At 40.6% G+C, this 13,370-nt stretch overlaps 1 protein-coding gene across 1 annotated transcript; it reads left to right on the forward strand.

Annotated features, from left to right (window-relative positions):
* Positions 1–4,964: 4,964 nt before the first annotated feature.
* On the forward strand, positions 4,965–5,951 carry LOC110173334 (olfactory receptor 10A3-like). Its single transcript, XM_055162937.1, has one exon. The coding sequence runs from the start codon at positions 4,965–4,967 to the stop codon at positions 5,949–5,951; it is 987 nt and encodes a 328-aa protein (XP_055018912.1).
* Positions 5,952–13,370: the final 7,419 nt, after the last annotated feature.

Here is a 13,370-nt window from a genome sequence, read left to right on the forward strand (position 1 = left end):
CTGCTGTCTGTAAATGGCATGTGCTTCTTTCTAACTTCGTTCAATAGGGGGTGTCAGATTTCTTTAGTGTTCAGGCGAAACACAGCTAAACACACCGTAAAGAGCCCTTACTATTTAGTGGAAACATTCTGGGGTCCAGGGTCCAGCATCACTTTGTACTCGCCTTTTCCTGGACCGTTTACCAGTCAGTTCAGCAACTCAGCGATGAAAGGGAGCAGCCAATTTGGTGAAACCCTCATCAAAACATTGATATTAGCTGGCAAATCCACAGAAGCAACGTAGTTCTGTGGGCGCATATAGTGCAGGCTAGTCTCTGATATCACGTGGCCCAGATACTGTATCTCCCGCTGGAAGAAACTTGCTCAGTTTAGCTTTGGGCCCCTCTTCCTGCAACCTCTCCAGCACCACTCCCAGCCTCTCCAGATATTGCTGAACCATTGATGAAAATCTAACAATATCATCCAGGTAAAGAAGAACAGACGGGCATGCTGGTCCCCAAAGACAAGTTCCATCAACCGCTAGAATGTGCTGGAGGTGTTGCAGAGCCCAAAAGGCAAACAAACTGAAAGACATACAAAAAACTGTTTTATGCCACTGTTTTATTTTGTTATTTTTACGGGGTGGAGCACTCGCTGACAATTTATGCCTCCAAGATGTGATGGATATGCTCTTTAACAAACTCATATTCCAATGGGGGATACAGTGGTACTGCAGCTAGACCAGGACATCATCCAGAAGGTGGATGTTATGAGTGATCAGGTTAGTAGAGCCCAAATCCTGATCATTCCTGCAAATGTAACCACAGCTGGAGCAGCAGCAGTTTGTGAGGAAACACTCGCAGGAACTCAGGGAATGTCTGTTGGTCCTGCAGGAAGGCTCACCACACTGACATCACCCAGTGTCCATCCAGTGTCCAGGGTATGAGGATAAAGCAGCACGTCGTTGTCCCCAACACTGACAACTGGGACATACATAATACCCCTGACCACCTGAATCAAGGCTGGTGATGCCAACAAACCTGCAGCAGAGTAGCCTTCAGGGGTCAAATAACACTGTGGTACCAGTTGTCACCATTTTGTACACTTACACCCGCATACTCAGAGTGTGTTGGCGCTCCCCGGGGCAAACGTGGCACCGAGCTGTTAACACCTGTTTTGCCATAGCAGAGTCACCGCGATGCAGATCCTTCAGCAGGGACCAGTGTACTCTGTTCACTTTGGTTTGCTCATTCACCAGAGCAAAAGTGTACTATATGCCACTTTCACTTGGACTTGAAGTACCACATGGGTCACTGGGCTCCACACGTCTTGGAATTGTAACATACTGGTCTTTCTGTGTGAGGAAGCTAGGCGCAATTTCTCCCTTTCACTGTCAAAGGTCATCTGCAGACATGCCTGGTGCTTCTGCACCCACTCATGAATGGTTCCTGCCACTGGGTCCTGCACTCGACCCAGCAAAAAATCAAATGGCAGTCACGGCTCCTGTCCAAACATCAAGAAGAATGGTGACTCTCTTATGGACTGGAGAGGACTAGTGTTGTAGGCATAAAGCACCTGGGGCAGTTAACCACTCCAGTCCCTCTTGCAGGGTGCAACGTGTTGTATAGCATGTGACTGAAACACTCACACTGCCCACTGCCTGCTGGGTGGTACAGGATAGAATGTGACTTAACGATCCCACACAAGCTGCACAACAGCTGGATCAGCATTTAAAGTTAGGCCCTGGTTGGAGTGGATATGTGACGGAAAAACAAACTTTCCTAACCATTTTGTGGCCAGGACCTGTGCCACTGCAGAGGTGAGCTGATTGTGGATAGTGTAATATTTCCCGAACACAGTGGTCATGATCAGCACATTTTCCAGACCATGAGGGGTTGGTTCCAGTGGAGTAAATCAGTCGCCACAATCTTTGGTTGTGAAGTCAGTAAGTGGCCCATGAAGGCGTGCACTACAAGTTGATTTTCCTTCGCATGCTGACATCTCTCACAAGCCTGGCACCGCTGAGCTACCTCACAGGAAATACCTGGCCAGTAATGCCTAGAGCACAACAAGGCCAGGGTTTCTCTGTATGCCTTAGTGTTCATGCTCCTGATGGACTTGAGCGAGGGTATTCTGGATACACAGATAATATAATACACAGCCCCACCCAGTGTTACACCTGTTGTTCATTGAACTATAGTTCATGAACAACACCATCCTACAAGTAATCACTGAACTATAGTTCAAGAACTCGTTCATATTTTGAGCGAACGTGAATTGAACGCACTGTATTACTGCCTGATGAACGAACTGTGAATGCGTTCATTCTGCTGTCTGTAAACGGCATTAGCTTCTATTTAACTTCGTTCAATAGGGGGTGTCAGATTTCTTTAGTGTTCAGGCGAAAACACGGCTGAACACACCGTAAAGAGCCCTTATTATTTAGTGAAAAACATTCAGTCTGGCTACAACAGTAGCCACCAGCACCATCGAAATAAAATGAAACACTTGACTCTCTACTGCGCTTGTCTCCTGCAGAGAGTCACTGTTCTGAGGTACATGGACCAGTTAGATTTATTCATATTGGACAATTCACTTTTGGAGACAGCCAATGGGACAGTGGATAGAGGATATACTCTGCTTCTGTCCTCTGGAAAAGGTAAGAGGCTTGTTTTCGTTAGTTTGGTGCAAATCTGCAGACAGAGCCTGACAGGTAAATGGTGTTATAGTGTTAATAGTTGTTATCAGTGTAGCCATGCATCTGTGGCCTAGGAGGTACTCCCTGAACTTCTCAGTCATGGCCCACTTAAGGGCCAGCAGCTCAAGCTTCATAGAGCTGTAATTGGACATGTTATGCTCAGTCGGACGCAACCCTCGACTGGTTTTGGTCGCACCTTCGCTTCCTGATCCTGGAAGAGCACTGCCCCGATCCCAGCATGATTGGGGGCAGTGCTGCACTGCACCAATCTGCTGCTAGGACTCACAACAAAACAACCAGCCATGTTACAGTGACAGTAACTAACAGTGTTATATATATTCTTTGTTACTGGTAAAAGTAGCGCTTTTACTAACGAAGATATTTAAACTAGTATCGAAACTAGATTTGAGCAGGTATCAATACTGAAAAGTCACATTCACACTAAAAAATGAACCTTTCCTGAATATCTTTAGTGTATCAGAACAAGTATAAGAAGAGCACACAGACTAGAATACGCCCTTGAAGAACTATGGGACCTGCTTGAACGACTGAGCAATAACACAGATATAAGACCACATGGTAATATAAAAGAAACTGATTTAATATGTTTTAATTTTGAAAATCATATCTATATGGTTATTTATTATCATTTTGGTATCAGAATTAAAATTGAGTATCGAGTATATTCCTTTGTATCGAATAAAGTTTGAAATGTTAGTTATAAACAGTTTGTCTGTATCTGCGTCACAGGAAGTGAAGTCGCCGTCTCCTTCGAGTGGAACCTTTAAAATCTGTGTCGTCTGCGTGAATCACACATTAACACAGCGCAGATTAAGGGGAGAGGTAGAGCGCTTCACTTGACTTGACTAAACATTAAAACTGTGCACTTTAAGATGAGGATTTTTATAAGAACATTTAAACCAAATTACATGTTTATTTAAAGCTTGACTCTGGGACATGTTTTGGAATAAGAGCAGAAACAGCTGTAAGATTTTTTAAAATAGTTTTTTAAAACAAAGCGTACATTTTTGTCATTTTGTTTAGGTCTTCTTATTTTATTTCTACTTTTTTGCTTTGCTTGAATTGTTATGAATCTGACTGTAAAGTTGTGCATTTTATTTTAATATAAACTGTCTGTAAGAGAGATTATGCATTGACATTTTAGTAGAAAAATGCTCCTCAACATTCTGACTGAGTAACACTGGCGCAAAACTATGGGCAGCACAACAAACAAAATGCACTTTTTTGCTTTTTTTGCCTAATTTTTGTCTTTGGAGCTTTTGTTTCTACGATAATTATTTCCTCGACACACAGACTCAGAAACATGTTATTTAAGAAGAGAAAGGTTCATTTCAACTGTACGCAGTCTACAGTTTTCCCTGTTGTTTAGCTGTTAACTGCTTTTCTACTTGTTTTTTCTTGTTTTAGATGTCAAATACAAATGAAATATTTAGCAGCTGTTTTGTCTTTTATATTTTTAGTTAAATTCCAAAGGGTTTGATGTCATCTGCATAACCCCGTTTTATTAAAAAAAGAACACTTCCTTATGCCACATGAATTTTTAACCATTTAAGAGAGCATTGTTTGTGCATTTATATTTTAAAATGAATGTTTTGGTGGAATTTATCACATGGAACTGACTCTTGATCAAAACAGGCTTTAAAAAAAAGAATTTGGTTAGATTTTTATTAATCTCAGCGTTACTCCTGTCACTATTACAGTTTGTAGTTTAGTACCTGGTCTGTTTTAAGACCTGGTTGAACTTTTCTGAATGATTGATGAAGACAGTTTTGCTGTTAAACAAGGACTTATAATCATTTTTATTTTAACATTTAATTCTTAACTAATATTGTCATCATCCACAGCATGTACAGTTATGCCCGTTGTATTAATTTATGAATATTAATGGAATTATGATTTTTTTGGGGTGTTAGTGTTTTTTTTTTTTACTTAGTTTTCTCAGCCCAGTGAATGTTAGACAGTAAAACACTCAATGAGATGATCAGAGACCAGAAAACCTTTCAGATGTGTTGAGTTTAAATTCTATAATTTCATCTAATTATCATATTAGTCTTTTGAAAATGACATATGTATAATCAGATTTTACAAATGTTGATCTTTTTTTGTTATTAGGTCTGTGTGAGAGATTTGTAGAGATATACATACACCAAGTTGAATATTTACCTGTGCACTCTGAATCGATTCGCTCCTGTGACTGTTCTGATCTTATGATCCAGTTTTAAATCTTTACTGTTATTATCATATAAGTGGCACCTCTGACTTTAACCATGCCAGGACAGTCCCCGTTCCGGCGTCATAACTCCACTCCGGTGCAGTTCTTCGTCCTCTCTGCGTACTCTCACCCCGGCTCTCTGCGCTGGCTCTTCTTCTGTGTGCTGCTGTTGCTTTATGTTCTCATGCTGTTCTCCAACATTCTCCTCATCGTCGTCATCGTTGTGAACCGCAGCCTCCACGAGCCCATGTACATGTTCCTCTGCAGCTTGTTCCTAAACGAACTCTACGGCAGTGTGGCTCTTTTCCCCTTCCTCCTGGTGCACATCCTACGAGACTCTCACATTGTTCCTGCTCCGTTTTGCTTTTTCCAGATTTATGTTTTACACGGATATGGGACGGTGGAATTGTTCACGTTGGCTAGTATGTCGTACGACCGCTATGTGGCCATTTGCCATCCGCTTCATTATAAATCTCTCATGAGCCGGACCAAGATGGCTGCACTGATTTTGTTTCCATGGATGTACGCTTTGTTAATGACGGGCATTACAATCAGTCTGAGTTCATCATTGGAACTTTGTAATAATGTTATTGATAAAGTTTACTGTGATAATTACCCCATAGTAAAACAGGCCTGTTACGACACCTCCATTATTAACATTTACGGCATTGTGGGCACTTTTACCACAATAGTTTTCTCATTTGTCACCATTTTGTACACTTACGCCCGCATACTCAGAGTGTGTTGGTGCTCCCCGGGGCAGACGTGGCACCGAGCCGTTAACACCTGCGCGCCTCACCTGGCCTCACTCCTTAACTTCATTGTGGCCGGGTTTTTTGAGATCATTCAGGGGCGCTTTGACATGAGCCACCTACCTAAAATTCTACGAATTTTCCTGTCGCTCTACTTCCTCCTGTGTCAGCCGCTCTTCAACCCTTTAATCTACGGTTTAGTTTTGACCAAAATAAGACTCATCTGTAAAGCCTTACTGTGCAAATACATCGAGAAAGGCTTGTGTTTGAGATCGAAGCGGCAAAAGTAAAATTGATTAAATTGCTTCAAGTCTTCTGTAAAATAAAAGGAGTTTGGAGTCTGGGAGGAGTTTGGAAAGGGTCTCAGTGTGTGGTGGTTTTCTTTATGTTTCAGGATAATCATTTAAATTAAGAGAAAATATTTGGTCTGAGTACAGAGCCTTGCAAGACCCACTACATTCTGTTAATGAAACATCATGATTTTATTAATGTCATGTTAAACCAAGAGAAGTAAATTCACACAATAGATATTTGTGCAAAAATATAAACTATGACCTGTGCATTATGCAGTTAACCTGTTATGAGATGTTGAATTTAAAGAGGGGGTATTACACTTCTGTGGGGTATTAACTGCCAAACATAATATATTTTGACAGTTTTTGACAGTGTCCTCTTGTTATGGAGGTTTGCTACTACTGTCTGGTTCAGTAGAGTTGTGATCACGGAGTGTGCATCAGTCAGAATGCAAGGATCAGGCAGAAAGATCTTTACTTTTCTTTATTGTAAACTTGAGTCTTTGGATGGGATGGGTATATGTGGGTGTGTGTGTGTGGTTCTGTAAACAAAACAAACAAACACAATATTAGAAATAGACTAGATTAATAACAACAATAATAACACATAACAATATAACAATAATAATACACAATATTAGGCAATAATTGAAATATAAATCCAAAATATATATTAACCAATAGGTACTCGGCAGCCCCGTGAAAAAGGTAGGCCTCAAAACCTCTACTACTAATGAACTATAATGTAATGTTGTAATTAACAATAAACATAAGCATCACAGTATTGTCCTGTGACAAACAAACATAATCCCCAAGCATATACATAAGGCTGCCTGAGGCATATAAACAAAAGACTTGAATAACATGAATTAAATAATAACATAAAGCGCATATAAAACAAGGAGTAGCTTAGCATTGAAGCTAACATGTGTAATAATAACATAGAACAACTTTAAACACTCAGTTTTTCTCATCAGACACTCTATTATAACATGGCAAAACACCCACGTGTCTCATGGACGCACACTATGATAAAAAGAAACAGAAAATATAAGAGACGACACACACCTCTGACGCACAGACTAAAAATGAAAACACTAAACTTATCATATGCTCACAAAACGGCCGCGCCCCTAGTGGTCAGGCGTGGTACTGCACCATAACTGAATAATACGGCCTTGTCTTCATAACACCTCTGGACCTCGGCCTTGAGTCGCTCAGATTTACAAATACAACTGCCAGTAAAGATGCCAAAGCGACTGCACTTAGCCTTTCAGCCTGTGGCGGACAGACACCGCAGACAAACGCTGCTGGAAAATCACAGGGGTCAAACTGAGGGAGCTGCACTCTTTGTGGGAGGAGCGAGTGCTGAGCAAAGCCAAGTGTCTCCTGGCTCAGCCCCTTCATCCTCTGGCTCCTGATTTTATCCTGAGGCCTTCAGGGCGTCGGTTCTATGCTCCGATACGAAAGACTAAAAGTTTCTCTAATTCTTTTGTGCCCTCTGCTCTTAAGTTGTTAAATTCTAGTTTTCTGAATGTTGTGCACTGTAATTTGTAGTTTATTATTGAGTTCCACTAGTAGACTGTAATGGACTGACCCACTGTGTGTGTTTGTGTGTGTGAGAAGTGAGAACTGCTCTGAGATGCTGCTAATGAATTGCCTTATGGCAGGCATGTTCAAACTATGGCCCAGGGGCCAAATGCGGCCCTCAGATGAATTTTTCTTGGCTCTCAGGCTTCCAGGTGAATTGGCCCAAATTACCTTGTATCAATTAAAAATGAGCATTTTACTGCAAGTTTTTTTGAAAATCTACCTTGATAAAGCGAATATTTAATATTTAGTGTGTGGTTTTTAAGGATATTAGAAAAAAGACTCATTATGGCTCATTATAACGTATTAAACATGCACATATTTCAATGATTCACTGTATTGAGCTCCAGTCTATGGCCCCTTGATCAGCCCTCTGCTTCATCTGTGTTTTAAGATGTGGCCCTTGATGAAAAAAGTTTGGACACCCCTGCCTTATGGGATCAATAAAGTTTTCAGAATCTGAATCTGAAACACATAACGCAAAAACATGAGCATGACAGATAAGAGTGAAACACGTCACTAGTCCCCACACATTTGCCCATCACAAACTGTAGATGCTGCTTGTTCCAGCTGTTCTCAGTTCTCACACACACACAAACACACAAACACACACAGTGTGTCAGCCTGATACAGTCCACAAGTGGAACTACAACAATATATATTATGAAACTCACTAGAGGAGTTTCATAATATATGCGTGGTGCAGAGACAACAACCTCCAGCTGAACGTCAGCAAGACTAAGGAGATTGTTATCGACTTCTAGAGAGGCCACACCCAACACCAGCCACTGACCATCGACGGTGCTGCGGTGGAGAGTGAGCAGCACTAAACTCCTGGGGGGCACATCAGTGAGGACCTCTCCTGGACCCTCTACCCTCTCCCCTCTCTACCCACCAGGAAGCCAGGAAGGAATCTGTGTCTCCAGAACAGAACTCCATTATCTGTTGTCAGTGTGGTTTGCCTTGGCTGGACAGAGCAATATTGGTATATTTTGTTTTTGTTTTTAGTAGATTCTTTAATATTAAATTGTACCATTTGAGAGATGTGTGTGGAATGATAGACATAAAACATAAAATTGAGGCGCTGTGTCATGTTGGACCAAAGCCCTCTGAAAAATCAGCCATGATGAACAGCGGTTGAGTTCAGACTCACACAGACAGTTCTGCTTTTACCATAAGAGCTAAAAAACCACAGTAAAACAAGAAACTTCTCATGCAGCAAATAGTGCAATCAGAAATATAAATGCATAGGGTGAGTAAATGACAATAAAATACATTTGAGTGCACCTTTTAAATACACAAAACTCAATATGATTTAATTAAAAAACTTGACTGTTATATTTCTTCATTCATACAAATATAATACAGAGATTCACATTTACAATAATGTAACTGCAAATAATCATTGGTCTTAATCGGGGAACACGGTCTCTTGCAGAAGTCTACTTGCGTCACAAAAAAACCCCAAAACATTATTTTAACTTGATTTGTTCTAAAATTTTGAATGAAATATATTCAACGTCAATAGGAGGGTTTCAGTCACGTGATCACGATGACACATGAATTTCAGGTAAAGGGCAGGAATTGAAGACAAACACGACAAACACGGCTCTGGAGAACACAGATATGGAGAAGAGTTCTTATTGTAAGGATTTAGAGCCAGTAACAAGGCAAAGGTACGAGCAGTTAGTTGACAAATATATTGGACGTGACCCCATCTGATGAAAATGAGGGAGTTTTCGACCAAAGTAAAAGATTTGCTGACAATCGAGGCAGAGGATATCACGAAACTATCTAGTTCTCCAGACATCGTTCTACACCAGACAACAGATGAAGGTGTACAAAAGTTTGGAGGCATATAACTTTTTACTTTTTTATCAGTGGATGGTTCCACAACCTTGGTGCAAAACGCCTACGTGATGATTGTCGTTTGCTCTTCACCAGGGTGAGTGTTTCTCTTATTTTATGTGTACAGACCGACTGGAAAAAACTGCAGTGTATCGGCAGTAACTGATCTGTCCTAACAATTTAATGTCAACAAACGTCGTTAGCCGTTATGTTAATGATTCGTTTATGTTTAGATAAACCACAAAAAACAATTTATCTCCGGGTGTGGTCCCGGTCTGGTCCTGGCCTGGTCTCAGTCTCGGTCTGGTCCTGGTCTGGTCCCTGCCTGGTCTCGGTCTCAGCCCCGGTCTGGTCTTTGTCTCAGTCCCGCTCTGGTCCCGGTCTCGGTCTGGTCTGGTCCAGTTTCAGTTCTGGTCTCAGTCCCGGTCTGATCCCGGACCTGGATCAGTCCTGGTTCAGTCCGTATGCAGCGTGCAAAAGTTCGGCATCGCAGTCACGGAGGTCACGTAAACGGGAAACGGCCGTTATCCGTTTTTTCCATTTTTCATTGAAACACAAAATTTAAAACAAAAAAAAAAAAAAATCGTTATCTGTTTTTTCATTTTGGTTTTGGAGACAAATAATGAAGAAAACAGGTGTTTTTTTCGTTTTCTTTGTTTTGGTTTTATATTGAAAAACGAATGAACGAATGATACACGGATTGTGGACGACTATCTTCGACGACTCTAAAAAATCGCTTTTCCCTCTCTCGGTTAGAACAATTGGCACAGCTGTAAACTACACAACACATTGGTATTTTCCAGACAAAGACGCAACAGCTTCCTCCAGTCAGTTCACTTGCTGCCCTCCATCTGATTTTGCGCGCTGACAAACCAAACCTAATGCTGTGTATTACAAACTAAATTAAACAAAACGACAGCATAATTATCTATTTAAAAAAGAGAGAAAGGGGCACGCCAGAGCTTAAAATGTGCAGTGTGTTCAGTCAAGCTTTATTAGGAATCACATCAATACTTTACACAGTTAGTTCTAGTTAAAGGAACAGTCTGCACGACCATTTCCACTGTAATTACATCACATCTCTATGAGGCTTTTACTGAGTCGTGCTGACATCAATAGATCCCGACAGATCAGGCTGTGGACAGGGAGCTGCAGATGGATGTCCCCAGTGGCGGCACTCCCTAACTTGACCTAGGTAAAAAAATAAAAATAAATACATTAAAGTCCTTATTTTGTATTAGGCTATATGTTTTTTGTTTTTTTTATTGAACGTGTATCTGCATAGACATATTTTTATCATGTTAAATGTGCTCATATTGCTTTATTTGAGTCAATTTGAGTGTGCTGAGACTTAATGGAGATCTATGAAAGAGCCTAGGAAGTTGAAAGTTTTGAAAAAATTTGAGGACATGATGTTGTTTCTGCCCATGACTTTACATTACAGCCCTGAAATACGTCTTGGGGGCGACCAGAAATCAAGTGACTGGTCTGAATAAACATCATCACACACTTCTGGCCTGTTGTGATCAGTGTTGGGAAGGTGACTTTTAAAATGTATTCCCCTACAGATTACAGATTACATACCCCAAAATGTAGTTTGTAACATAATCCTTTAAATTATTTAAAGTGAGTAATGTAATCTGAATACTTTGGATTACTTGATTTGCTTTAGAGAAGCAAAGACGAGGAAATCTTCACATAAAATGTTTTGTCTGTTCAAAGAAAAAAAAAAGCCCAGACTTTACCATATAAAAAATATTATTGATAGAAGAGGAGGAGACACGTCCATGCAGCAGGATTTAGTCCTGTTAAATCCTGTTTTAGTCCTGGTTTAGACCTGGTTTAGTCATGGTTTTAGACCAGTTTTAGACCTGGTTTAGACCTGGTTTAGATCTCATTTAGATCTAGTTTAGACCAGCTTTTAGTCCTGTTTTAGTCCTGGTTTTAGACCTGGTTTAAATCTCATTTAGATCTAGTTTAGACCTGCTTTTAGTCCTGTTTTAGTCCTGGCTTAGTCCTGTTTTAGTCCTGTTTTAGTCCTGGTTTAGTGCTGGTTTTAGTCCTGTTTTAGTCCTGGTTTAGATCTCGTTTAGATCTAGTTTAGACCTGTTTTTAATCCTGGTTTTAGACCTGGTTTAGACCTGGTTTTAGTCATGGTTTTGGACCTGGTTTAGACCTGGTTTTAGTCATGGTTTTAGACCTGGTTTAGACCTGGTTGAGATCTAGTTTAGACCTGGTTTAGTTTCCGGGAATGAGTGGAATTACCAGGGGAGAGATAAAAAAAGGTGTAAGATATAGCTCAAAATCTGAAACCAGGAAAATACCACATGTAATCCATTTATTCCAACAAAATAACTGTAATCAATTACCACTCATTGAAACAGTAACTGTAACCGAATACAGTTACTCATAATTTGTACTCTGATTACGTAACTCCGGTACATGTAATCTGTTACTCCCCCACACTAATTCAGTGTCCAGCCCCAACTCTGCACTGCATCTTACTTATCTTACTCTTCAGCCAATAGTGACCAAAAAAATGTTTCTGGCATTCATAATGATACTAAAAAAAAAAAAAAAACTTATACCACCGGCTGCCACTGGATATCACTGACAACAATTACAACAGCGACAGCGAAGAGCATCTCTTTATTGTTGAACCCTGTATTGTTCTTTGTTGTTTCCTGTCTGCCCAGCGAGATGAGGGCGTCGCTCACTCAGGCCCTCGTCTGGCTTCACACTAAATTAGAGCCTGGTGCTCACTTTCTGCTTGGCTCCTCTCCTGCCCAGACCACCAGCTGCCTCCTGTAGCTTTTGTTTGACTCATTTACACAACCAAGCACAAAACCCATGACCTACACCTTTACTTTAACTTTATTTAATAAACCTTTGTGAAAACGTTTGCTCCTTGTTCTACCCTCTTTGTTGCAGCTTGTTTTAGGCTACGTTCAGACTGCAGCCTGAAGTGACCCAAATCTGATTTTTTGGCCTCGATGTGACCTGTATCTGATCTTTTAATGACAGTCTGAACGACACAGATCCGATTTTTTCAAATGTGACCCAGGCCACTTGGATATGTGCTCCTGAAACTGATACATATCTGATCTTTTGAAATGCAACTTAAGTCTGAACGGCCAAAGCGTATTCATCCGACCTACACGTCATCAACAATACACAAATGTACACAAACGTTCTTCTTGTCATATGAAAATTGTTAATGAACTCTGTGTCACTGAAGCGAAGAACATCGCTACTCACCACTCTTGGCTCCGTCTCCACATCCACATGTTCCTTTCAACGGACGTCGCTTCCACTGACCCACAAAACACCACGACCAAAAACCTCGTCCTTCTCCTTCTCAATCTCCTCCTTAATACAAGTAAGTTGTTCATGTTCTGGCTCCGGTACGAGAGGAACTTTAAAATCTCCAGGTGCTCAATGCTCACATCCATGTTTAGACAACTTCCATAAACACAGAGACGCTCGCTGCGGTCGACGTCATCTTGACTCCAGTGCACATGTGGGACACTTTTGGGCCATTTAATGTTCACACTGGAGTCACATACAAGTCACATTTAATTGGAAATGTGAACGACCTCAAAAAAACATCGGATTTCACAAAAAAATCTGAATTGAGCGTTAAGCCCTGCAGTCTGAACGTAGCCTTAGTCACAACAGAGAAACTAACTCCCCCAAGTTGCAATGTACAACTGCCAATAGAAGAACCTCAGAGCAGCTTTACAGAATATAAATATTTGTGAATCTGACACATGGGTTCATCATTCTTCATCATCACATCAATATATTACAAAAAGAGATGAAAGTTTAACTTTCTTTTAAAATCCCATCCGCAAGAAAGTTACACATCATTTATTTTCACTCATATAGATTCTTGTAATATTAATAAAATGTAACAGTTGACCTTATACCATACACATTTTAAAGGTACTTTGTAAATATAAGTGGTATAAATTACAA

Source organism: Boleophthalmus pectinirostris, unplaced genomic scaffold (genome assembly GCF_026225935.1).
Source record: "Boleophthalmus pectinirostris isolate CB_2022bp ecotype Guang Dong unplaced genomic scaffold, ASM2622593v1 HiC_scaffold_5, whole genome shotgun sequence".
Lineage (NCBI taxonomy): Eukaryota > Metazoa > Chordata > Actinopteri > Gobiiformes > Gobiidae > Boleophthalmus > Boleophthalmus pectinirostris.

What these genes read in the sequence shown, in the direction of transcription:
- LOC110173334 (XM_055162937.1), top strand. Translation starts at nt 4,965, where the DNA reads ATGCCAGGACAGTCCCCGTTCCGGCGTCATAACTCCACTCCGGTGCAG.